Source organism: Hemiscyllium ocellatum, chromosome 30 (assembly GCF_020745735.1).
Source record: "Hemiscyllium ocellatum isolate sHemOce1 chromosome 30, sHemOce1.pat.X.cur, whole genome shotgun sequence".
Taxonomy (NCBI): domain Eukaryota; kingdom Metazoa; phylum Chordata; class Chondrichthyes; order Orectolobiformes; family Hemiscylliidae; genus Hemiscyllium; species Hemiscyllium ocellatum.
In genome coordinates, this window is record NC_083430.1 from 33,630,423 (window position 1) to 33,658,072 (window position 27,650).

General features: G+C 42.7%; 1 protein-coding gene across 1 annotated transcript in view; it reads left to right on the forward strand.

The window, feature by feature from the left end:
* LOC132829804 (transcription factor HIVEP3) overlaps window positions 1-27,650 on the forward strand; it is a 70,259-nt gene that overhangs the window by 6,147 nt on the left and 36,462 nt on the right. Inside the window, exon 2 of the mRNA XM_060847168.1 lies at window positions 1,316-1,461. Coding sequence (XP_060703151.1) covers window positions 1,316-1,461 — 146 coding nt within the window. The remainder of the gene's footprint in view (window positions 1-1,315; window positions 1,462-27,650) is intronic.

The following is a 27,650-nucleotide window of genomic DNA, read 5'->3' on the forward strand; positions in this document are numbered from 1 at the left end:
CATCAGCAGAATTCTACTCGAGCACAATCTGCAACTTCATGGCCTGATTATATCCCCTTAGACAATCAAGTTGGATGATCGGCCCTGGTTCAAAGAAAAATACAAGAGGTTTTGCCAGGACCATCAAAAGGTCCAAAATGAAGATGTTTGCAGTTGATCACATACAACATTCAGCACTATTCATGACTAATGATACCGAAACAGATTGTGAGCAAATGCAACAAGACCTGGGCAATATTCAGGCTTAGGCTAAAAGTTCCAAGTAAAATTCATGCTACACAAGTACCAAACAATGACCATTTCCAAAAAAGAATCTAATTATTGCCACTTGCCTTTCAATGGCATTTCCATCACTGAAACCCTCATTACCAACATCCTGAGAGCTACCATTGAGCATACTAGACTAACCATATATATACAGTGGCCTCAGGAGCACGTCAGAGACTGGGAATTCCACAGTGAGTAATCAACCTCCTAAAAGCAGTTTACCATTGACTTCTCAAAAGCAGCCAGTGATGGGCAATAAATGCTGATGCATCCAGCAAAGCTCAGAAACACACGAATGAATTCTTTTGCATAAAAGCTCCATAACCTCCCCACAAATTCCACCCTTTTTTTCTGGCCACTGATTCAGACATAAGTTGGTTTTTCCACAACCTCAAAGTCAATGCACCCAATGCATACTGGAGCCTTGGTTTATGCATATATTTAGTTTTCAGTGACTGGGTGTTCAGTACTGAACACTCAATGCAGTAAGCGAGGGCTGACCAATGCATATAATTTAACTTCTGGTGACTGGCATTCCACTATTTTGACTACAATTTACCAAACATTTGCTATCTTTTTCTTTCATGGGATGGGGGCATTGCTGATGAGAACAATATGTGTTCTCCATTCGTATTGTCCTTGAATCAAGTGGCTCGTTGGACAATCCAGGGGAGAGTGAAGAGTCAGTCACAATGCTATGGATCTTGATTCACATGAAAGCCAGTAGATTGCCTTCTCTCAAGGACATTAGTGAAGGAGTTAGGTTTTTACAACAACCAGTGATGGTTTCATGATCATCATTAGTGAGACCTACATTCAATTCTATTTTGTTTTAAGCTCCGTCAGTTGGATTTGAACCTTAAGAATTAGCCTGGGCCTTTGATTTACTGGTTCAGTGACGTTACCACTACACCACCATCTCTGTAACAGCCTGTTTAGACATTAACAGTTGCAAGGCTGCAATTACTCCCAGACCTCTCTTGTATGGTGATAGCAAACATATAACCCACAATTGTACTAATTATGCAACTCGAATCTTCCTGTACAGATCCATACACCTACCCCACTTCCTGGTGATGGGAGAAAAGAAGTCTGCAAATTAGAGAAGGAAGAAGAAAGGAGGGAGAAACATGAAGATGAAACCTCAACACCCAAGAGACTGGAACCAACTAGAATTAAGATTTTTGAAGGAGGGTAAGAGCAGTATTCTAACATATCTACAAGAGAGCTTTGGAGATATTGCTCTGAAGTGTCCTTTTCTGTTGAAGTAGTTTGCCTGGGGAATTTAACACTGTAGTGACAAGTATTATTAGAATGGTAAAAAAAGCTTTGAGGTGAATCTTCTCTTCCCCACCCCACCGTTACTGAGTCAAAGAAGATACAAACGTTTAAGCACTTATTTTATTTGACACAAAACTTGAGATGCTTGCACTGCAACTTGGCATTGAAGGTGCTTAAAGTAAGAGAGGTAATCACCAATGTTTCTGGAGTTAAAATGAATTGACGGACACAGTGAAACGTGGGTTAAAATACCTTCTGTTCATATTTTTGATATCATTAATGGACACTAGTATTAGAATAGCATAAAAAAACACAGAAGCTGCATTTAAAAACTGGATGTTTATCATTCTTGCTGAGCATGTGTTTAAAATGAGGCATTTGCAAATTGTTCTCATATTGGCATCATTCATCTCATCCCATATCCAGTTTTTAAACAAGCATTTATGGTCCTGGTTGCACATTGCTCATGGTCAGTGCAATTAATTGATATTGTTATCCTGAAACAGTGAGCAAATTCCCATATTCCACTCGATCAGATCTAGAAACCCTCTCAGCTTAAAAGACATACAATTCCAGAATTGTATCTATAAATTCATTAAATCTAAACCAGACACCAAAGGCCTAATATTTAGGTACTAATTATGCAATTCGAATCTTCCTGCACAGATCCATATGCCTACCCCGCTTCCTGGTGATGGGAGAAAAGTAGTTTGCAAAATACAGAAATTCCATTTGTTTCACAAACATTTTTATTTGTTCATTGGATTTGGGCATCACTGGATAGACTAGCATTTATTGCCAATCATGAATTACCCAAGAGTGATGGCCATCCGCCTTCTTGAATCACTAAGTCCATGAAATATGTATGCACCTGCCATGCTTTTATGGAAAGAACTCCTGTCAATGAAGGGACAGTGATATGGTTCCAAATCAAGACTGTATGTTCTAGATGGTACCTTGTATGTGAAAGTGAGGACTGCAGATGCTGGAGATCAGAGGCTAGATTAGAGCGATGCTGGAAAAGCACAGCAGGTCTCTTTGTGTGTGCCATAGTTCAGTGTTCTTCTTAGTCTCGTGTACATTCAGTTTCAGCCAGACAATAAAAGGCGGAGGGTATTTGAGGTAGTACAGCACTGGCTAACTTCAATCGCTGGTAGTCTCCCACAATATTTCACCCCCACAGTGGTTAGCACTGCTGCCTCACAGCGCCTGAGACCCAGGTTCAATTCCCGACTCAGGCGACCGACTGTGTGGAGTTTGCACGTTCTCCCCGTGTCTGCGTGGGTTTCCTCCGGGTGCTCCAGTTTCCTCCCACAGTCCAAAGATGTGCGGGTCAGGTGAATTGGCCATGCTAAATTGCCCGTAGTGTTAGGTAAGGGGTAAATGTAGGGGTATGGGTGGGTTTCGCTTCGGTGGGTCGTTGTGGATTTGTTGGGCCGAAGGGCCTGTTTCCACACTGTAAGTAATCTAATCTAATCTAATCTAATCTAATCTAATCTAATCTACTTAGCTGTGCAGTCACCCAACAGCATTGAACAAATTTTACAAACTGTCAACACTTACAAGGAACTCCTGATGAAGGGCTTTTGCCCGAAACATTGATTTTCCTGCTCTTCAGATGCTGCCTGACCTGCTGTGCTTTTCCAGCACCACTCTAATCTAGACCCCGGTATGTTGCATATGGTGGTGTTGCTATGCATCTGCTTGAGATCTGGAAGTGTTATTGAAGAAATTATGGTATGTTGTTCTGACACGTGTGGATGGTAAATATTCTTTCGGATTCCATCCTCCCGTCTACTTGTGATGGAATAAAAGTCATTGGTTTTTGAGTGATGTAGGTGTGGAGCATCGAGCATTTGAGAGGAGCTAATTGCACACTTATTAGGTAAGAGATTTATTGATGCTTGTACTGACCCTGACCTCTAATGGGAAGTCATTGAACATGTTGCAGGGCTGCACTCAGATTCTGAGGGTCGAATGTCACAACCTTCTACTCCCACTGTCAGCTGAGAATTTGTTTAACGGTATTCGGACTCTTGTCAGTTGATAATTCTCCTCTATAATTCCCAGACCAGATGCTGCAATGTATTGTAAGAAATTCGTGCAACCTTCTCTTTGAATGTGCCGTAGTTCAGTATTCTTCTTAGTCTCGTGTGCATCCAGTTTCAGCCAGGCAATAATAGGCAGAGGGTATCTTTAGGTAGTACAGTACTAGCTAACTTCAATCACTGGTAGTCTCCCACAATATTTCACCCCTGTTTAGCTGTGCAGTCACCCAACAGCATTGAACACATTTTACAAACTGTCTACATTTACAAGGGAAGCAACGTACTTGTGTTAATTGCGCATTGTAATCTCTGCACCTGTTTTCACATTTTAAGCAAATTTTGTGGTCTGCAGATTTCTTTGGCAGTTTAGAACTTGAACCTGCCAGCGAGTCTTTGGGAGGGAACCCTGCAACTTAACGTTTGCCATTTCTGTTCAAGAGGCCTGGCCTAAAAACTGTATAAGCTGCCACAATGGAAGCGCAGGGGAAAAGTGGTAGTTAACTTGAGTGGCATTTATTCCAGTTCAGCTTTGAGAAAGCCGCAAGAACCTTTGCGTTGTAATGTGATTGGGTCAGGAATCCAAATCGCGAACTCCCTGGAAATGCTCTGGGGTAGCTTTAATGCATCAAAAGTCTTCGGGAACAATCATTCTTCAATATCCTACGAAACCAACTGCAGCAGAGTGACTTGATCAAATGAGATGAGTTGAGGCAAAAATCCTCCTAGTGACTCTTACTAATTTGACAATGCTCAACTTGTTAAACTGTAATAATTTACTCATTTGGCCTTTTTTGATCTCCAGTTCACCACTTCTTTCAACTTGTTACTTCTATCTGCTGAACACTCGCTGTGAGCTGGAAGTACTGTAACACAGAGCTCAGAGGTGGAGGGAAGCAGTGAGTTGTTTGCAGGAAAGGCAAGTGCTGAGTGATAGCTTCAGACTTCAGAAGCCGATCTGAGTGAACTGTGGCTGTTAAGTCCACCTGATTAATCATCTCCAGCTTGGCTCTCATCTGTAAAATTCCTGTCTTTGAGGAGTTTACTAGTACTTTACCTATGGGCTAAAGTGGCAGCAAACCACATTTAACCGTCATGGTGTGCATAGCTGTAATATTGAAGTGTGTGGTACTTGATGGATTGTTATGTGATTGGACACGCATTCATCTTAAAGGGAACATTGCCCCATAGTTAATGATAGAAGAGAAAGGTATGGTAAAATGACAAAGTCAATCATTTCAGCTGAAAATTGCCATTTAGAAGCAGTTAGAATAGTCCTGTAATTCAGAGATCACTACAATTGATTTATTTCAAGTGAGGCCAAAAGAACAAATAGTAAAAAATGAGGTCTGCAGATGCTGGAGATCACAGCTGAAAATGTGTTGCTGGTCAAAGCACAGCAGGCCAGGCAGCATCTCAGGAATAGGGAATTCGACGTTTCGAGCATAAGCCCTTCATCAGGAATGAGAGAGAGTAGCCAAGCAGGCTAAGATAAAAGGTAGGGAGGAGGGACTTGGGGGAGGGGCGATGGAGGTGGGATAGGTGGAAGGAGGTCAAGGTGAGGGTGAACGGACCCCACCACCAAGGATATATTTCCCTCCCCTCCCCTATCAGCGTTCCGCAAGGACCACTCCCTTCGTGACTCCCTCGTCAGATCCACACCCCCCACCAACCCAACCTCCACCCCCGGCACTTTCCCCTGCAACCGCAGGAAATGTAAAACTTGCGCCCACACCTCCACACTCACTTCCCTCCAAGGCCCCAAGGGATCCTTCCATATCCGCCACAAGTTCACCTGTACCTCCACACACATCATCTATTGCATCCGCTGCACCCGATGTGGCCTCCTCTATATTGGGGAGACGGGCCGCTTACTTGCAGAACGCTTCAGAGAACACCTCTGGGCCGCCCGGACCAACCAACCCAACCACCCCGTGGCTCAACACTTTAACTCTCCCTCCCACTCCACCGAGGACATGCAGGTCCTTGGACTCCTCCACCGGCAGAACATAACAACACGACGGCTGGAGGAGGAGCGCCTCATCTTCCTCCTGGGAACCCTCCAACCACAAGGTATGAATTCAGATTTCTCCAGTTTCCTCATTTCCCCTCCCCCCACCTTGTCTCAGTTGGTTCCCTCAACTCAGCACTGCCCTCCTAACCTGCAATCTCCTTCCTGACCTCTCCGCCCCACCCCACTCCGGCCTATCACCCTCACCTTGACCTCCTTCCACCTATCCCACCTCCATCGCCCCTCCCCCTAGTCCCTCCTCCCTACCTTTTATCTTAGCCTGCTTGGCTACTCTCTCTCATTCCTGATGAAGGACTTATGCTCGAAACGTCGAATTCCCTATTCCTGAGATGCTGCCTGGCCTGCTGTGCTTTGACCAGCAACACATTTTCAGCAAAAGAACAAATAAGCAATTAAACTTCAAGTTACTTTGGACCTGGATTAGTGGTGAGCAACATTGCAAGAGGACAGTAAGTATATTATAATAAAGACTAAACTAAAACAAATAATTACGGTTGCTGGAAATCTGAAACAAAAACAGAAATTGCTGGAGGAACTCAGCAGGTCTGGTCGCATCTGTGGAGAGAAAGCAGTCACTGGACTCAAAATGAAGACTCTGCTTTCTGTCCACAGATGCTGCCACACCTGCTGAGTTTTTACAGCAATTTGTTTTTGTTAAAGACCATAAGGCTGACTTGTGCAAACACCTATTAGTTGTACCTCTAGTCATATGTACTCCAGAAAAAGTAGATGACCTAACTCTTCAAACAGAAAAAAAAGCAAAGATACTGAAAATCAGAAACAAAAATAGAAATTGCTGGAAAAAATGAGCAGGTCTGGCAGCATCTGTGCAGAGAAAGCAGAGTTGACATTTGGGGTCCAGTGACCCTTCTTCAGAGCTGATTAACTGTCTGTTTATTTCCTGTTCATGTAAGTTATTATTGAAGATATAATCTTCACTGTGTTAGTATTTCATTGAGCACAGTCAGGCCAGTTTCTTTACATTCTCTGCACTTCTGTTTCACTAATTATTTAAACAACAGGGAGGATTAGAGATTGTCCAAATCTTTGGCTGGGTGAGAATTCCATTGAAAGCATATCACTCAGACAATTGCTCTGTCAGTGTGATGCTATGGACATGGTCCTTGATTTTGAGCTTTCATGAAATGTCAACTGATTAGTCGTGTGCGTCTTTGTGTGTGTATATGTACGTGGCTGTGTGCATATACATACGTGTAAGTATTAGGCCCACACTGTCTTCCACTGAAGACGTCACTATTTGGAAGATGCACATGACCTTTAAAGGTCAAGTTGCTAATGATAGATCAGAAGGATTTGGTTGAATGTCAGCAATGATTCTGTGTTCTATGTCAAACGTTCATTTGGATTTTAAGGATCTTGGACACTTCTGTCACCAAATGAGATTGCAGTATTCACTTTAATATTCACTAGAAAGCTGAATTTCCTAGTATTTAAAGTAATGAGTGCGTCCACAAAGGTAACGTTAGACAAACTGATGATTTGCCCAATGAAGTGTAACATTGGTTGGCTGCAATGACAATTGGCATGGATTTGAACTGTGCCCATGTGGGCTACTGTTAAATTGATAACTGATTTATTTACATGGAAAATGTGCTTAAGATATTGACAGGATTTCATCCATTTACTGTCTATATCACTCAGCAGCCAGTTTAGTATAACCTAGACAGTTGCTCCAGTGTCAGTTGGAGGATGTACTCACTGAAATTGCAGTCTTTTTGGTGATACAGGAGACTAAGTTTGAGGCCAGATGCCAAGTCGAAGGTTTTCAAAAAAATCCTGAGGAAAATGTATTTGTCTCTACTTTTAGCAGTAAATCAAATAATCTTATTAGTGCTTGTCATGAAGATTTTACAGCACAGAAAGTGGCCTTCAGCCCATCACGTCTGTGCCGTTGATCAAACATCCATCTGCTATTGTCTCATGTTTCCACACTTGGTCCATAGCCTTGTGTGCGATTGGTATTTCAAGAGTTCATCTAAATAGTTCCTCAATGTCCTGGGGTTCCTGTGTTCACCACCCTTTTCCAGGCCGTGAGTGTCAGTTACCCGCAGCTCTCGGAGTGAAGAATCCTTTTCTCAAATCCCTCCTAAACCTCCTGCAACAGGGTGGCTCTGTGTTTGGAACTGCTGCCTCGCAGTGCCAGGGGACCAGGTTTGATTCCACCTCGAGTGACTGGGTGGAGTTTGCACGTTCTCCCCCATGGGTCTGTGTGGCTTTTCTATAGGTGCTCTGGTTTCCACCTGCAGTGCAAAGCTGCACAGACCAGGTGGATTAGCCATGGGAAATGCAGGATTACAGGGATAGGGTTGGAGGGTGTGGGTGGGAGGTGTAAGGAGAATGGCGGTGGGGCAGGGGGAGTTGGGTGGCATGGATCTGGGAGGAATGCACTGCAGAAGGTCAGTGTGGACTCAGTTGGCTGGATAATCTACTTCCACCCTGTCGGGATTCTATGAGAAAGGGTCTATTTTGGAACTACAGGTCCACATCCCTGTTTAGTCTTTACATGTGTTGCCTCTTTTATAACTTAACGTCACCTGATCATTGCAATCTTCAATTCCTTTCTCCATCATGCACTTATATAACTTTTGCTTAAATCTATAGCACAATAACATCAAACAATACAGCACAGAACAGGCCCTTCGGCCCTCGATGTTACGCCAACCAGTGTACTAATCTAAGCCCTTCCCCCTACACTATCCCATCATCATCCATGTGCTTATCCAAGGACTGTTTAAATCTCCCTAATGTGGCTGAGTTAACTACATTGGCAGGCAGGGCATTCCACACCCTTACCACTCTGAGTAAAGAACCTGCCTCTGATATCTATCTTAAATCTATCACTCCTCAATTTGCAGCTATGCCCCCTCGCACAAGCTGATGTCATCATTCTAGGAAAAAGAATTTCACTGTCTATCTTATCTAATGCTCTGATCATCTTGTATATCTCTATCAAATGCCCTCTGAGCCTTCTTGTTTCCAATGAGAACAGACCCAAATGTCTCAGCATTTCCTCGTAAGACCCTCCTTCCAGACCAGGCAACATCCTGGTAAATCTCTTCTGCACCTTTTCCAATGCTTCCACATCCTTCCTGTAATAGAGCTACCAGAGCTGTACTCCATTCCAAGTGAGGCCCCACTAGCGTTTTATATAGTTGCTGCGTGACACTACAGCTTTGGAACTCAATCCCTCTACCAATAAAACCTAACCATGCCTTCTTAACATCACCATCAACCTGGGTGGCAACTTTCGGGGATCTACGTACATGGACTCCAAGATCCCTCTGCACATCCACAGACCAAGAATTTTCCATTGACCCAGTATTCTGCCTTCCTGTTATCTTTCCCAAAGTGAATCACCTTACATTTAGCTGCATTGAACTTCATTTGCCACCTCTCAGCCCAGTTCTGCAGTTTATCCAAGTCCCCTTGCAACCTGTAATGTTCTTCCATACTGTCCACTACTCCACTAACTTTAGTGACATCTGCAAACTTAGTAACCTATCTACCTCAGTCATTTATTAAAATGACAAACAGCAGTGGTCCCAATACAGATCCCTGTGACAAGTAACCAGACTCCAGGTTGAATAACACCACTCACTGCCTTCTTTCAGAAAGCCAGTTTCTAATCCAAACTGCTAAATCAACCTCAATACCATGTCTGTGTATTTTCTCCATCGGCTTACCATGTGGAATCCTTTCAAAGGCTTTACTGAAGTCCATGTACACCACGTCAACAGCCCTACCCTCATCCATATGCTTGGTCACCTTCTCAAATAAACTCAGAGGTTTGTGAGGCATGACCTCCCCTTGATGAAACCATGTTGACTGTCTGCAATCAAATTGTTACTTGCTAGATGTTTGCAAATTCTATCTCTTATAATCCTTTCCAAAGCTATCTATGCTTTTCATGAATAGGAAGAATTTAGAGTGATATGGGTCAAGTACTGGCAAATGGGACTAGATTAATTTGGGGTGTGTGGTCAGCATGGACAAGTTGGGACAAAGGGTCTGTTTCAGTGCTGTGCATCTCCATGACTCTATGACCTCCACTGTGTGAGGTAGCAAATTTCACATTCTTACCAGTCTCTACATTTCTATATTCTTCTGAATAGCAAAACTTCTCCTGTTTTCCTTATTGAATTGATTATTGACTTTATTAATTTTATGGCCACCTGTTTTGTTCTCTCTCACAACTGGAAATATCATCAAAAACAAGTTCAGGCCCACAGAGTTTTAAAATTAGATTTAAAATGAGTAGTTTGTCAGGGTGTTTGTCAGGCACCCAGGTGGCGTGGTGCTTTGATCATTTCCTGACTCGGAAACTGAAGTTGTGTGTTTGGACTGCTCTGAGTGAGCGAGGTATGTCTCAAAGCAGGGAAATCTACCCACAAACAGTGACGGGACTTTTGGCAAAACCACACTATAGTATAGGGAAACACAATATTATGAAGGGAAATTCTGAAAGTATTTGTGTTTCACTTTTTTCCTGTTTGGCTAGCAACAGGAACGCGCTGTCGGGTTAGCAGTCCTTATTCAATACCATTTCTCCTGGGGGTTCTGCTGGTTGTGAAAGCTCTTCCTGCTCCAGGATGGGATCAGCAGATAATTAAAAATGATTTATGGGTGAACCCGCAGCTTGATATTCCACCATGCAAATGGGCAGATCACAGAATTGGCTCTGTCTTGCCATCTCCAACCCTTATTCCCATGAAGCAAGACGCGGTCGGAAAGCAAAGATCACTTCATCTAATCCATTGTTGTGTTCACTTCTGAGAGCCATGAAATGTTTTCACAAGTGGCCAGCTTCACAGCTCCATTTTCTGTTTGTCAACTTTTGTGCACCGTTTTATCTTCAAGTGCATTGTAGACATGCGCTTGCTGAAAGCACATTTGAGCCAATGGCTGAGGAGTGGCAGATGAAGTTTAATTTAGATAAATGTAAGATGCTGCGTTTTGGGAAAGCAAATCTTAGCAGGACTTATACACTTAATGGTAAGGTCCTAGGGAGTGTTGCTGAACAAACAGACCTTGGAGTGCAGGTTCACAGCTACTTGAAAGTGGAGTTGCAGGTAGATAGGATAGTGAGGAAGGGGTTTGGTATGCTTTCCTTTATTGGTCAGACTATTGAGTACAGGAGTTGGGAGGTCATGTTGCAGCTGTACAGGACATTGGTTAGGCCACTTTTGAAATATTGCTTGCAATTCTGGTCTCCTTCCTATTGGAAGGATGTTGTGAAACTTGAAAGGGTTCAGAAAAGATTTACAAGGATGTTGCCAAGGTTGGAGGATTTGAGCTATAGGGAGAGGCTGAATAGACTGGGGCTGTTTTCTCTGGAGTGTTGGAGGCTGAGGGATAACCTTATAGAGGTTTTATAAAATCATGAGGGGCATGGATAGGAGAAATAGGCAAAGTCTTTTCCCTGGTGTTGGGGAGTCCAGAACTAGAGGACATAGGTTTAGCGTGAGGTGGGAAAGATATAAAAGAGACCTAAGGGGCCACTTTTGCATGCAGAGGGTGGTATGTGTGTGGAATGGGCTGCCAGAGGAAGTGGTGGAGGCTTGTAGAATTGCAACATTTAAAAGGCATCTGGATGGGTATATGAATAGGAAGGGTTTGGAGGGATATGGGCCGGGTGCTAGATGAGACTAGATTGTGTTGGGATATCTGGTCGGCATGGATGGGTTGGACCATGTTGTACATCTCTATGACTATTTGCCATTGTTGCCTAACTTGCCCTCAGTACATGCAACAGAAGAGCACTGCACTGAAACCAGAGCAGTTGGCACCTAGATTGCCAGTCTGGCTGTGAATCTTTGTCAGGGTCAGTCTGGTACTGTTCAGTAATATGGAGGAGCTGGAGGCATATGTGTGGGCACCTGGTAAAAATCAGTAATGTGCTCAGAATGAATGCAGCCAGGACTGGGTTCTGGATTGATGGACCCCCGCATTGTAACATCAGCACATGTGCTTCCTGCAGCTGTGCATGGAAGCAGTTTGTCAAAGTCCCCTGCTGAAGCTATGTGTTAGCACTTCCAGTTGCAAAAGGTTGCTTAGTGCTGTGGCTTTCCCTAGCCTCACTGCTCACTATTAAAGACAACCTTAAAGTATAACGTGGGCATCTAATGCCAAGGGCTGTTTGAGTTGTGCCAAAGCTAGTTGGAACACCTCCAGCTAGTTCTAGCCATTGTAGTGACGCATTCTGAACTAATAGCAACTGACTAACATGTGATTAGATGTGGTTCTGATGCTCTGCTGTCGCTTGTTGTGCTTTTACTTTACTTTGTAGTTTACTAATTCTTAACGTGGTTTCAAACCTGTGAGTAAATTAATCTGTGCTCTTTAGTTTAATTCTAATAGTCACTCTTATTTTCTAATGTGCTCTTAGTGAGAAGCAGAAGCAATGCTTTCTAAAATGAATGTGTTTACAGTGGGCTGCTGCACTTACAAGCAGTTTTTTTTAAACCTGTTAATTCCCCTGAGGATTGAAATGAAGTCTGTGCTGAGGCAACGGGGCTGTCCGCTGAGGTAAACTCTCTCTAACCAACTCCCAAGTTAGAGCTAGAGACGTAACTGGTCAGCTGATTTACTGCTTCAAAGTCAAAAGGCTGTGTTTGCAAAGTCCCACGCTAGGGACTTGAGCTCAAAAATCAAGATAATCCTCCAGTTTAGTACTTAATGTGTTTGGCAGTGTAGGTGGTGCCTTCTTCGAGATAAGACTTTCATCCAAAGTCCCTTTTGAGGGTGACATGTTCTTGGGGGTGGAGGGAGGGAATAAACATGGACACTTCTCCACAGGTGAACGGCTATTGATGTAATGGGAGCAAGGGAGTTGTAGTATGAAAAATGGGTGTCTTAACAGAGTTACTTAAATTTATGAACAATTTTTTAATTGCTAGATATTCAAGATAATGTTGTGAGAACAGCAAAACTAGAGGCTACAAATGTGAGGTTGTCACCAAAATATTCAATTGGGAATTCAGAGAACGATGAGAATGTAGAACTTGTTAACATTACAAATGTTCGGCAAGTCGTATAGGTTCATTTTACAGAGCGCTTGGATAAGCATCTGAGACAGAAGGGTGTTGAGAGTTATGCTGATAAGAGTTCAGTGAGGAAGGGTGAAGATGGCTCAAGCAGAACATTAACACCTGGGTAAGCTGTGGACCACAAGACTGTGGGCATAAATTCGAAGTAATCACTTAAAAATAATAGATTATCTGGTCATTCTCTCAATGTTGTTTTTAGAAGCTAGCTGTGTGTGCAAATCAACTGCCAAAGTTTCTCCATTTTCACTTTTGAAAGTTTTTAATGGCTGTAAATCACTTTTGGAAGTTATCTGATCATAATGGCGCTATAGAAATGCAAGTCTTTCTTTGTCAGGAGTTAGGAAGGCTGACAGAAAATGGGAGGAAACCTATTTCTCACCCCTTGACTACTTAAGTAGTATCTCTAACACCAAGAGCAAAATACTACAGAGGCTGGAAATCTGAATTAAAGAGGGAAAACATTGGAAATATTCAGTAGGTCTGGAAACATCTGGGAAGAGTAAAAGACTTAACCTTTCAGGTCTGTGAAGTTCATCCGAACGGTTACACCATTAACTTTAACTGTATTCATTTCTGCACAGATGCTGCTTGAAATGCTTATTTTTTTCAGCATTTTGTTTTTGTTAGTATTTTTAAGCATTCATAAGAAAATATTTGTCACTCTGCATTTCCTTAGCCATTAATAAGGTAGTGAATATATAGTAAAGAGGGCTCTTGTGTGGCATTGGTAGAGTCATTAACTCTGAGCCTGGAGGCACAGATTCAAGTCACCGTGCGACACGGTGGCACAGTGGTTAGCACTACTGCCTCACAGCGCCAGAGACCCGGGTTCAATTCCCGCCTCAGGCGACTGTGTGGAGTTTGCACGTTCTCTCTGTGTCTGCGTGGGTTTCAGTCCAAAGATGTGCGGGTCAGGTGAATTGGCCATGCTAAATTGCCTGTAGTGTTAGGTAAAGGGCAAACATAGGGGTATGGGTCGGTGTGGACTTGTTGGGCCGAATGGCCTGTTTCCACACTGTCAGTAATCTAATCCACCTGCTCCAGAGGTGTATCATAAATAGACAGGCAGGAGGCTAGAAGAACACAGCAGTCCAGGCAGCATCAGGAGGTGGACAAGTCAATGTCTTTCGGATGTAACCCTTCTTCAGGATTCCAGAGGTGTATCACAACTTCTCTCAAAAGGTTGATTAGAAAATATCTGCACTAGGTTTGCTTCCTTTGGCTGTAGTTTTATGGGACCTTTGCTGATGTTGCAAATGTCAGCAGATCTTAGATTGGGGAAGATGGAGCTGGAGTGAGAGCTGGATTTCCTTGTACCCCAGTCCGTGAAAGTTAGCAGACTGCTGAAGAAGGCACGTGATCTGTTGGCTTTCAAAGTGAAAGGATTTGAGTAGCAGAGCAGGGATCTCTCGCTGCAATTGTACAGGTCCTTGGTGAGACTACACTTGGAGAATTGTATGCAGTTTTGGTGTCCTTATCTGAACTAGGTATGGAGGGAGTGCGACAAATGTTTGGCAGACTGAGTGCTGGGATGGCAGGACTGATATATGAAAGATCAGTTAGGATTATGTTCACTGGAATTTATAAGAATGAGAGGGGATCTCAAAGATGTCTATAAACTTCTCACAGGAATAGATAGTGTAAACCCTAGAAGGATATTCCTGATGACCAGGGAGTTCAGAACCTTGGGTCTGAATTCAGGGTAATGCATCTAGGACTGAAATTAAGAGAAATGTCTTCACCCAGAAAGTGGTGAGCCTGTGGAATTCCATTCCACAGAAATCAGTTGTGACCAAACTTGAATGTTTTCAAGGAGTTAAGTATAGTTCTTAGTGTTGAAAGGTAAAAATGGAAACAAGGTCCTGAGTTGGATGATCAGCCATAATCATATTGAATGGTGCAACACTCTTGAAAGGCTAACGGCCTAGTCCTGCTCCTATTTTCTATGTTTCTATGATACACCTGTGCTCCGGCTGTGATCAAGAGCAGCGTGTTTTGATTGTGGAGAGGTTCGGGTGCAATTTTACAAAATCACAGAATTGTTATGGCACAGAAAGATGCTGTTCAGCCCATTATGCCTACGTTGGTTCTATTACCCAGTGCCAACCTCCTGCCTTTTCCCAGTACCCCTGCACACATTTTTATCCAAGCATTCATCCAATGCCCTTTTCAATGCCTCACTTGAACTTGCCTCCACAATATCTACGAGCAATGTATTTGCATACCCTCGCTGAATGGAAAAATTATCTTTTCTCACACCACTTTTACTTCATTTGCTCATCAATCAATATTTACTGTGGAAAAGGACATGGAAGATGTAGAATGTAGGGTAATAGATGGTGACATTTTGCAAAATGTCCACATTACAGAGGAGGAAGTGCTGGATGTCTTGAAATGCATAAATCCCCAGGACCTGATCAGTTGTACCCTAGAACTCTGTGGGAAGCTAGGGAAGTGATTGCTGGGCCTCTTTCGGAGATATTTGCATCATCAATAGTCACGGGTGAGGTGCCTGAAGACTGGAGGTTGGCTAGTGTGGTGCCACTGTTTAAGAAAGGTGGTAAGGACAGGCTAGGGAACTATAGACCAGTGAGCCTGACGTCGGTGATAGGCAAGTTGTTGGAGGAAATCCTGAGGAACAGGATTCACACATATTTGAAATGGCAAGGACTGATTAGGGATAGTCAATGTGGCTTTGCACATGGGAAATCATGTCTCACAAACTTAAGTTTTTTGAAGAAGTAGCAAAGAGGATTGATGAGGGAAGAATGATGGACTTCACTAAGGCATTTGACAAGGTTCCCCATGGGAGACTGGTGACCAAGGTTAGATCTCATGGAATACAGGGAGAAGTAGCTAGGTGGATACAGAACTGGCTCAAAGGTAGACGACAGAGGGTAGTGGTGGAGGGTTGTTTTTCAGACTGGAGACCTGTGACCAGTGGAGTACCACGAGGTTCGGTGCTGGGTCCACTACTTTTCTTCATTTATATAAATGATTTGGATGGGAGCATAAGAGGTATAGTTAGTAAGTTTGCAGATGGTACCAAAATTGGAGGTGTAGTGGACAGCGAAGGAGGTTATCTCAGATGACAACAGGATCTTGATCAGATGGGCCAATGGGCTGAGAAGTGCCAGATGGAGTTTAATTTAGATAAATGCGAGGTGCTGCATTTTGGGAAAGCAAATCTTTGCAGGACTTATACACTTAATGGGAAGGTCCTAGGGAGTGTTGCTGTACAAAGTGACCTTGGAATGCAGGTTCATAGCTCCTTGAAAGTGGAGTCACAGGTAGATAGGATAGTGAAGAGGGCATTTGATATGCTTTCATTTATTGGTCAGACTATTGAGCATAGGAGTTGGGAGGTCATGTTGCGGCTGTACAGAACATTGGTTAGGCCACTGTTGGAATATTGCGTGCAGTTCTGGTCTCCTTCCTATCGGAAAGATGTTGTGAAACTTGAAAGGGTTCAGAAAAGATTTACAAGGATGTTGCCAGGGTTGGAAGATTTGAGTTATAGGGAGAGATTGAATAGGCTTGGGCTGTTTTCGCTGGAGCGTTGGAGGCTGAGGGGTGACCTTATAGAGGTTTACAAAATTATGAGGGACATGGATAGGATAAATAGCCAATGTCTTTTCCCTGGCGTGGGGGAGTCCAGAACTAGAGGGCATAGGTTTAGGGTGAGAGGGGAAAGATATAAAAAGAGACCTAAGGGACAACGTTTTCATATTGAGGGTGGTACGTGTATGGAATGAGTTGCTAGAGAAAATGGTGGAAGTTGGTACAATTGCAACATTTAAAAGGCATCTGGATGGTTATATGAATAGGAGGGCTTTGGTGGGATGTGGGCTGGGTGCTGGAAGGTGGGACTAGATTGGGTTGGGATATCTGGTCAGCATGTACGAGTTGGACTGAAGGGTCTGTTCCTATGCTGTACATCTCTATGACTCTGTGACTTTAGTTTGATGTTCCCTCATTCTGTTTTCTTTTAGAAGCTTCTCCCTATCTACTTTATCCAGTATGTTCAGGGTTTTGAAAACCTCCACCAAATGTTCCCACAACTACCTTCCGTCCAAGGAGAACAGTCCCAGATTCTTCGATCTATCCTCATGACTGAAGTTTCTCATCCCTGGAACCGTTCTTGTGAACAATTCTTTTAAATGAATCTTTGAAGTGCCCACCTGCTAAAGTGGTACTATCCATCCCTCTGGATCAGAAGATCCGGGTTAAATTCTTACCTCAGGATGATTTTAAAGAATGTCTAAGAACCAGTTTCCACCTTGGGTCGGGACACTGGTCACTAGTCGAGGAAAGGTAGTTTGCAATAAATTGACAAAAGAATCGGGGAGGCAGGTGAGAGTTTAGTTTATGCAGTGAGTTATCATCTGGAATGGTTGACCTGAAAAACTGGTGGAAGCAAATGCAGTATAAACTTTGAAAGAAATTTCTGTAAGTAAAATCCCTGCGGTGTGGAAGCAGGCCATGTGGCCCATCGAGACCACACTGACCCTCTGAAGAGCATCCCACTCATCCCCACCCCCAGCCCTGTAACTCTGCACTTCCTATGACTAATCCACCTAGCCTGTACATCTCTGGACAACTTAGTACGGCCGATCCACCTAACCCCCACATCTTTGGACTGTGGGAGGAAACCAGAGTACCTACAGAGACACTGGAAGAATGAGCAAACTCCAAACAGACAGTCGCCAGAAGGTGGAATCAAACCCAGGCCCCTGGCGCTGTAAGGCAGCAATGCTAACCACTGAACTAATGGACTGCCCTGCTTGAACATTGGTGCTGTGCAGAAAGAGGAGGGGAATGGGATGAATTGGAAGACTCTTACTAAAAGTCAGCACAGGCACAATGGACTAAATGGCCTCAGTTGCTTTCAGATTCTATGTGAAAAATGCCATAGAAATGCCTTTCTGCCCCGGAGACCCCACTCAACCAGCCAAGTGTTTTGAACTATTCTACGTTGTTAGCTTGCATGACAATCCAGACGTTTATCATTTGTTCATAGAATCCGACAGCCCACAAGAAGGCCATTCCTGATGCATCAATATGCTGTGTCTAGAAGTTGGAAGGCATGTCCAAGCTTCCTTGTTTGAACCCATCATCTAACTTGGCTGTCTGAGCGGAAGCCAGGCTCCCTGCCAGAGTTGGAAGGCAAGCTGCAGACCCATGTTGTTCCACCATGCAGGAGGAACAGGTGAAACAGAAATGTTCATGGAGCGTCTTTGAGGGTAAAATCGTAGCTAGTTTAAACATCAGAAAATAATTCACTTCAGACTTTCATGGTTGCACACTCACCACATCTGCAAACGTTTTATGACAAATTAGTTTTTACCCTGTGGTAAAGTCAGTGATGGAATAAATATCATTTGTTTAGGGGTAATCCCCAGTGTGGTTTATAAATAGTCCACTGTATTACACCATTGTGGAGACACCAGGCGCATCGCAGCCTGTCAATAAACAAGTCAAAATAGCCTCACTGTAATTACATTCTTCCTCGATGAGCTCTTAGGAACATGATGACAGCATGAAGCAGCCCAATAAAGTGTTTCAGATGATGAGGAATTTCAGAAAGGTCTCAGGAGGCACTTGAACACACCACCTGTACTGAGAGACTGTTCCACCATTGGAGATGCTGTGTTTTGGATGAGGCCCTCAGAGCCTCTTGGTCAGGTGTTAAATACTGTATTGCATTATTTGAATGAGAGCAGTCAATATTCTGTGTTCTGGCCAGTATTTATCTCCTAGTTTCATTTCATTATTTTTGGCCATTTTTACTTCAGTCACAGAGGAGAACATTCCCTATTTCCTTAGCAACCAAAACTACAATACTATCCTTGAAGCAGATATTCAATTGTCCCATAAACAGTCTGAGGCAATTCTTAACTCCCAGGGTTTACTTTTTTTTTCCTTTCTCACTCACTTTGAACTTTTAATCTCAAACCTCTCTTCACTGTGAAATTTTTTCCTCCCTCTAAATGCAAGCTACAGGTTGTTCTGCTATAATGTGACGGTTGTGTTCCTCTGCAGGCTCACGCTTTAGAAAATTGTGCTATGGAAAACCACTCCTGAAAATTGCGCTATAAAGATTGCTATACCCTTTCAGTAAAACATTTGCATTATCCAAACAACGTCGACAATTTGTCAGTAGTGTTATAGCCAATTTGTGCAGACAAAATACACTTTGTAGCAGAATGACCTGTATTTGAACCATACCTGATTATTGAACCATAATGTCTTGCTGCCAATTGCTGCTTTTCCTCTCCATCCCCCTCTATCCATTGTCAGTTCACAGACTGCTACCATTCTCTCCAAGTGTTGACACCTTTCACTTTCTTCCCAGTCTGGACCGCTTTAATCTTTAAGAGCGAAATCAGCAAGAATTTTTCTCAGGGAGACTCCAGAACAGGCCACATGACGTTACGTTAAGTTAAAGACGCCATGCCCTAAAATAACAATCTTTTCAGCCTCATCATTGAAAGAAGATCATTTCACAACATTTTTTACTCTTTTATAATGTGAGCCTTCTGGCTGGGCCGGCATTTATGCTCCATCCCTAATTGCCTTGAAGATCATTGGGGCGGCACGGTGGCACAGTGGTTAGCACTGCTGCCTCACAGCGCCTGAGACCCGGGTTCAATTCCCGACTCAGACTGTGTGGAGTTTGCATGTTCTCCCTGTGTCTGCGTGGGTTTCCTCCGGGTGCTCCGGTTTCCTCCCACAGTCCAAAGATGTGCGGGCCAGGTGAATTGGCCATGCTAAATTGCCCGTAGTGTTAGGTAAGGGGCATATGTAGGGGTATGGGTGGGTTGCGCTTCGGTGGGTCGGTGTGGACTTGTTGGGCCGAAGGGCCTGTTTCCACACCGTAAGTAATCTAAGTAATCTAATCTAATCATGGGGTGCCGTCTTGTTGAACTGTTTGAGTCAAAAGGTGTAGATACTCCCATAATTCAGGGATGCAGAGACTTCCTAGATTTTGAGCCTAACACAAAGAACTGTTGGCAATAGAATTCCAGGCCAGGACAATCTATGCCTTGAAGGGGAACTTACAAGTTATGGTCTTTCCATTGCACTTGCTGCCCTTGTCTTTCTAAGTGGTAGAGGGTGCAGGTTTGGAAATTAGCATACAGCAAAGTCTCCTACATCACAACAGTGAGTACACTACTATTATGGATTAGCAAAAACTTTGGAATGTCTTGCGGTTATGGAAGCAATTAAAGCAAAGATCCTACAACGAATAATGTGTTAATGACTAGACAATCACTTTTAGGGATTGGATTGATATTAACTGGAACACTGGAAAAAGCTCAGTTCATTTTCAAATAGTGCCGCAAATAGAACCTTCCTTCACTTCTTTATTTATGAACGTTCTTTCTCTGAAAAGGGTACAAGAATGTTTCAGCAAATTGGGTGGATATCATCATCAGAACCAAGTAAACAAGATTGGTGCAAATATCAAGCAGATCTGGTAACTTACTTGGGATTCAGAATGGATGCATAAATCCAGACCTTTGGCTCACAGTTTGCGTAATCGGAGGGGGTTCTGTTGGGGCCATGGTGTAATCAAGGAGCATAGAATGAAAGTACTGAGCTCACTTCCACAAGGGAACCTTTATTAATTGCTGGCAAGATTGTTATTCTAAAGACCATGTTGAATTTGTTGTGTGCAGTGTAAGTACTTTTTCTTGAAAGTGCATAGTCTTTGGATAGCAAATGATTACTTGCAGATGGGCTTACAGTGAGAGTTTGTTTAAAAGCATTCCACAGTTACAGTCGTACCATGTGGTGACTCCCAAAGGCCTATCAGGCAGCAAGTCTTACAACTACCGTATTTATTGGAATAAACAGGTTGAGCTTATTGATTTATTTTTGCCTCTGTTTTCTCCCTTCCCCTGAAGTGAGTGACTGGTGTGTGAAAACCAATTCCACTCACATCAGTCCCCATGGTCATCCATCATATCAGCAGATTTGCCAACAGACAGTAGAATTTGCAGAATTGAAACCAGTTACTACTTGCTGTTGTTTATCCTTCACTAAAATCTTTTCCCAACCTCAACGCCTTATATAAATTCCATCAACATGACCCTTTGATCTTTCACTTTTGTGTGCTTTTCCAGCTTCTCCTTCATCTCAACTGTTCCCTGTGGTTGCAGGCTCCATGATGTCACCATTCTCATATTGAAGAATTTCTGTTTCCTGAATTCTCTATTGGATTTATTATTACTACTATTGCACCTAGTTCTGGTCTTGATTACTCCTGAGGGGGAGTAGGGTGGAGGAGTTTGGAGTTGTTCAGACAGTCTCTCATGTGTGAGAGTCCCCACACACCCAGCCACCCACTGAGGCCAGGCCAGCAGTGGGCTGAGGCATGTATGACCGACCACAACACTCACAGCCAGAAAAATTCTACTCCCAGTTCACTCAGCTTCACAACGGTGGCCAGCGGACCTTTTAAATCCCCTGAGACAGCAGGTGAGCCTCCGGTTAACATTTTATATAGTATGGAACTGAAGAGTTAACCTGTCCAGAAGGAGTAAAACTGGAAAAAAGATGACATATATTGGCCCATTTATTTTGTATTCCTCGAAATGGAGTTCAAGTACAATCTACACATTTATTTCCAAGTCTTACTTTTTTTTTCCTTCTTACTAGCTTTTCCTTCTGGGTGGATTTTGGGTTATGTTTCCAAACACTCAACAGTTAAAACAGCAATGGGAAGCACCCAATTGGCATTCTAACCAGCGGTGCTCCTTCCAAGTGGGAAGGCCTAAAATTAGCTCTGAGGTAAATCATGACGTGATAATTGAGTTATGCAATTAGGTTGGAACTCTTGGAGAGAAAAGGATGCAAGGGGGAGGGAGACAGAGAAAGAAAGGGGGGTAAGAGGGGACACAAGAATGAGGAATTGAATTTAAAAGAGCAAAAAGTGTATTTTTTTACATGACCTACCCCCCATGATTTCATCCATAACTAACTGCAACACTATCAATATCTATTGGTTCTCTTCTGTGAAATAATTGATGAAATGTGACCTTGTTTCTACAAAGGAATATTTGGTGAGTAATGAGCCATTTCCAATGAAGTAGTATAGATTAAATATGAAGGCTGAGCATCCACAGCCAAGGAGTGAGATTTATGGTCAAAGCAAGTGAGACTGATTTGCAACCCTTTTCAATAGAAGGAGCTGGGCTTATTTCAAAGAGAGATGTATGATCAAATCAATGGCATTGTTCTGACATAACACGGGAACAGGAGGACTCCATTCAGCCTCCTGAACCTGTTCTGCCATCCAGTTAGAGTTTGAAGATCTAAGTCTCACCTCCACATGCCTGTCTTGGTTACATTATTCCGTCATGCCTTCGCCCAACAAAAGTATATGGACCTTAAGCAAAATGAGCATGGCTCCACAGTCTTGGAGAGAATGACTGACCCAGAGCTCTTCTAAGTGACAGAAGTAATTGTTTGTTGGGAAGACCGAAGTCAATTATTTTTAATCTCAAAATTCTACCTAACTGCCAATTCCAACCCTCTCCCTGTTAAGGCTTTGAAATTCTCAGTCTGTTTACAAGTTGGTTATTGAAATTTCTTGTTTTGAGCAAAAAGTCGGGCCATTTCAGGGAAAAATTCTATGAACTTCCTCCTGAATTGCTGAACATCAGGAGACTGATTTAACAGGATAACAAAGATCTGTCCTTTACAGAGATGTTAACGTGGCTTGGTAAAATCAGAGGGATCTGCATAACCCTTCTGCTTTCTGTGAGAAGTTATTTTGATTTATTTTTCTTCATACAAATCTGGTATGTTTCAATAATAATTTCAAATAATTTAATCTCTTTCCAAGTATTGTCACTGTGGTTACATAGGCAATCACAACAGCCAATTTTTACAGAATAAACAGCAATGACCAGTTGACTCATTTTGGTGTTGGTTTAAGAAGCCAATCATGGGAAGGACATTGGGAACACTCCCTGCTTTCTATGCATTTCGGACCAATTACGTCTGGGCAAATGAGGTCTTTGGCTTCTTATCCGGTGTATCACTTGAGAGGATGGTGGAGGTACAGTCAGTTGTGGCTTTCAGAAGGGAATAAGATTAGAAATTTGGAGAGTGAGAGGCAAAGGGCAGAGGAGTGGGAATTGGCTTAGGGTGGTCTCAATGGGACAAGTAACAGATTCCTTGCCATAACTTGGTGGCAACTTTCAGGGATCTATGTACATGGACATGATCTCTCTGCTCATCTACACTGCCAAGAATCTTACCATTATCCCAGTACTCTCTATTTCTGTTGTTCCTTCCAAAGTGAATCACCTCACACTTTTCCGCATTAAGTACCATTTGCCCCCTCTCAGCCCAGTTCTGCAGCTTATCTATGTCCCAACATCCTTCGGTACTGTCCACAACTCCACTGACCTGAGTGTCAACTGTAAATCTACTACCCATCCATCTCCGCCCTCATCCAGGTCATTTATAACAATGACAAATAGCAGTGGCCCAAAACAGATCCTTGCGGTACACCACTAGTAACAGAACTCCAGGATGAATATTTCCCATCAACTACCACCCTCTGTCTTCTTTCAGCTAGCCAACTTCTGATCCGAATCGCTAAATCACCCTCAATGCCATGACTCTGTATTTTGTGCAATAACCTAAAGTGGGGAACCTTATTAAACACCTTATTGAAATCAATATACACCACATCAACCCCTTTACCCTAATCCACCTGTTTGGTCACCTACTCAAAGTTGGCGGGTTAAAGTACCTGTCTAGTAAACAGGGGATCCTGGGTTCAAATCCCAGTGATGACTATCCATTATTTTGAAGCATTGTTGCTTCAACTTCTTGGAGTGGACATGGTGGCTCAGTGGTTAGCACTGCTACCTCACAGCAGTAGGAACCCGGGTTCAATTCCCACCTCGCATGACTGGCGATGTGGAGTTTGCACATTCTCCCCGTGTCTGTGTGGGTTACCTCCGGGTGCTCCAGTCTCCTCCCACACTCCAAAAGATGTGCAATTCAGGTGATTTGCCATGCTAAATTGCCCATAGTGTTAGGTACATTAGTCAGGAGAAAATGAGTCTGGGTGGGTTACTCTTAGGAGGGTTGATGTGGACTTGTTGGGCTGAAGGGTCTGTTTCCACACTGTAGGGAATCTAATCTAAAGACCTCAATAAGGTTTGTAAGGCACGATCTACCCTTCACAAAAATGTGTTGACTATGCCTAATCAACTTTTTCCTTTCTAGTTGATGATAAATCCTATCTCTTATAACCTTTTCCAACACTTTAACCACAGCCGAAGTAAGGCTCACTGGTCTATAATAACCAGGGTTATTAAGATCTACGATGGGCTTCCTGAAAGGGCTGTGTAAGCAGATTCACTAGTGACGTTCACATATGATTAACAAAAATGCTTAAAGGAAAATCATTTATAGGGCAATGGAGTCAGTGCTGGGGAATAGAATTAATTGGATGATACCGTCAAAAGCCAGTATGTGCATGATAGACTGAATGGCCATATACATATATTTATTTTCTGAACAGATCTACACTAAGTGGATGAATAGACAGTTTCTGGTTTGGCAACCTTTTCATTGCAATCCAGCAGATGAAACAGTAGCCAAGGCTGATCCACTGTGTTGTTCTGATAGCCTACAACAATAAAACATCATTAACCTCAGTGCCAGTGCTAAGGGCAAAGATTGTCACCCTTTGCCTTTGTGCTAAATTCTCCAGATTCAGTTAAGCAGAATAAGAAAATTCTGATACTTCAAACATAGGCTGATTGATTTTAAAAAAACTAGACTGCAGACTTCAGTACAAATCCAATATTTGTACTTGCCAGACTCTCAAAGGCGCATATGTCCTGAGACCTGATTTTAATTTTAGAACTGTGATTAATGAAGGCTCTTTGAATTAGAAATATGCAAATGGCATTAGAATTGGTGAAACTTTAAATAAGTCTTTCAGAAAATGTCAACTTGTGATGACTGACAAGGACTCCAACCATTACATGGGCTATATGCTGCTGCCAATGCAGTGGATCACAGATCAATATAACACCGGGAAAGATTCATCAGATTGGAGCCTGTTTAGTTTGATAAGTGTAGGCTGAGGGGGGGCTTGGTAGAAGTCTTCACCCAGTGCTACAGGTTAAAATCTTCTTATCATGTTTAAATCTATTCAAAGCCTTGCTCTTTCTTAATTCTGCTACTTCAACCAGCTGCCTCAAAACTTTCAATTCACGGATCTGGATTTGGCAACCCCCTCTTCTGTTTGCCTCACCACTGGATGGGTTTTGATAAAGTTGACACGGAGCTGATATTTTCACTTTGAGGGGAGGCTAAAAGCTAGGGACTATAAATAGAACAGGAGATAACTCCATAAGAAATTTACAAGAAACTTCTTCACACACACAATGTTAAAAATGTGCAACTTGCTACCGCATGCAACTGTTTAGGTGAATAGTATATTTGGGGCAGAGAGAGAGAGAAGTGAGATAAGCACTTGAGTGTTACAGCAATTGAAGGTTATACTGATAGGGTTAGATGAAGTAGGGTGGGAGGAGACTTGTAGTATATAACCAGATGTGTGAATAGTTTTATGCTGATTATTTATATTTAATTCTGGGCTTATAATAAAGCTTGTCACTCTAGCATGGTGCAGAGGGGTGTCATACTAGTAGGGCTGCTGTCATTGAGGTGAGATACTAAACCAAAGCCTAATTGCCTGCCCTGAATGACGAGCACTGAGTGGCATGATTCAAAGAAGAAGCATTTTGGCCCCCACCCCTCACTCACCATAAGGAACCAAAGCAGACTGATTAAGTAAATCTCCTCATCGTTATTTGAAGGATGTTGCTGTGTCCAAAATGGCTGTCAGATTTGACGACCACAAACAATAAACAAGTAAAAGTTCCTAATGGTGGAATAGTAACTTGTAAAAGTAAATATTTGGAATAAGAGGAACTTGTAGAACTATGTGAAAGGTGCAGGTGTGTCCGAGTAATAGTTGGATAGATGGTGTGTCACAGTAATAGTTGGATAGTTGGTGTGTCAGAGTAATAGTTGGATAGTTGTGAAGAATCAGCACAGCCATAACAGGCCAAGTGGCTTCTTCCACCATGTTTCCAAATTTACTTTGAAACACAACCTAAGTGCAAACCAGTTTTCCTGATAAATTTGCTTTATCTAACCAGGAATTCATCATCCAATCACTATCTTGACACTGATCCAGCTGTTGCTTGGCTGCTAATACAGATTGAGGCAGTCTTCATGCAATTTTACTAAAGCTGAGTTGAGCATCCAACCCTAAATGCCCTGCGTCTTGAAGACCACTTTCTTCCACCTCTGGAATTTAGCCCATTTTTGTCATGGCATCAGCCCCTCAGTTGCTGATCACCTCATCCATGACTTTGTCACCTGCAGACTTGCAGCCTGACTATTGTCTCCTGGGTGATCTCTGTGTAATCTGCAGCTCATCCCGAACGCTGCTATGTGTGTCCAGATCCCACACTGAACTGTCGTTACCTGTCACTGCTGTCTTACTGACCGATGTATATTGACTTCTAGTCACCTAATTCTACAGTTTAAACTCTCATCATTATGTTCAAAATTTGTTTCAAGATTTGCTTTTTTCTTAACTCTGTTACATCAGCCAGCTGTCGCAGAAATTTCTGTTCATGTGAATTGGGAGTTAGCAATCCCTTCTTCCACTCCAACTGGATGTCATGTCTTTTTAGTTATCCAGGCCAGATCTCATTTTGTGTCCCTAATCCACTGCACCTCCCTGCATCTTATTTGAGAACTCCCCCCAGTGCCCAACTTCAAGCCCACCTCTTTGCCCTCAGCATTTAGTCACTCTTAAAATACACTGCTTTGGATTTGCCTTCGTGATTTTACCTCTATGAATAGCTTTGGGGCACTTTAGGTTCATATTAAAGGGTCTTCTAAATACAAATACAAATCGTTTATGTTACTTTTTTTTAATGTCATGATACTTTGTAACAGATATATTATTCTGCTGTAAGTGCAAAATTACACTGACAATGATTTTTAATTCTGCCAAACTGGCGTTAGTCTGGAGGAAAACATGTCTGGGTTTAGTTTTCACTGTTGATTGTGAAGTTGTCTTGTGTTCTGTTTTAGTGTTGTTGAATCGAACCACATATGGGGTTGAAGCAAAAGTTTTTTTTATTTTTCTCACACCTTTCTCTAACTCTGACATCTCTGAGGACTTTTCCGCCAGTGAAATACTTTTGCAATGCTGTAATATGACAGTGTAATATAGTGAAACAAAGCGGCTAATTTGAGTACCATAAGAGTTGACAAACAGCCTGACAAACCTCTGTCTGGTTGCCAATGTCTCTATTTAACATTCCATCTAAAAGGCAGCCCAGATCAGGTATCTCAAAGAAAGAGTGTGCACAAGTCTCATTCCGAGTTCAAATCTTAGGGTTGTGCTAAGAGGCAACAACAGCAGTTGTGGACTCTGAGTTATAACAACTCTGTGTCATCCTTGATAGGCTTTTGCTCTCCTGGATCTCACTGAGATGCTTTATAAATAAGGTTTGGGAAGCACTTGCCTATGTAATGTGTGTGAATGAATGGATTGGGGCTTGAATCCACAATCCTCTGATTCAGGGTACAACTTAAGGTACTAGAACCTAAAACGTCTCTCCATGAGTTGCATTTTTTTATTTTTTGGCAATCTAGCACCTTAGAATTCTTTTTTTATTATTATTATTTCAATCTGTACTGTTTGTTTTCCAGTAAAAAATGAGGTCTGCAGATGCTGGAGATCACAGCTGAAAATGTGTTGCTGGTCAAAGCACAGCAGGCCAGGCAGCATCTCAGGAATAGGGAATTCGACGTTTCGAGCATAAGCCCTTCATCAGGAATGGCCGGTAACCTTGCCATTGGCGGTGCATGTGAAAACTAATTTTCAGCCTG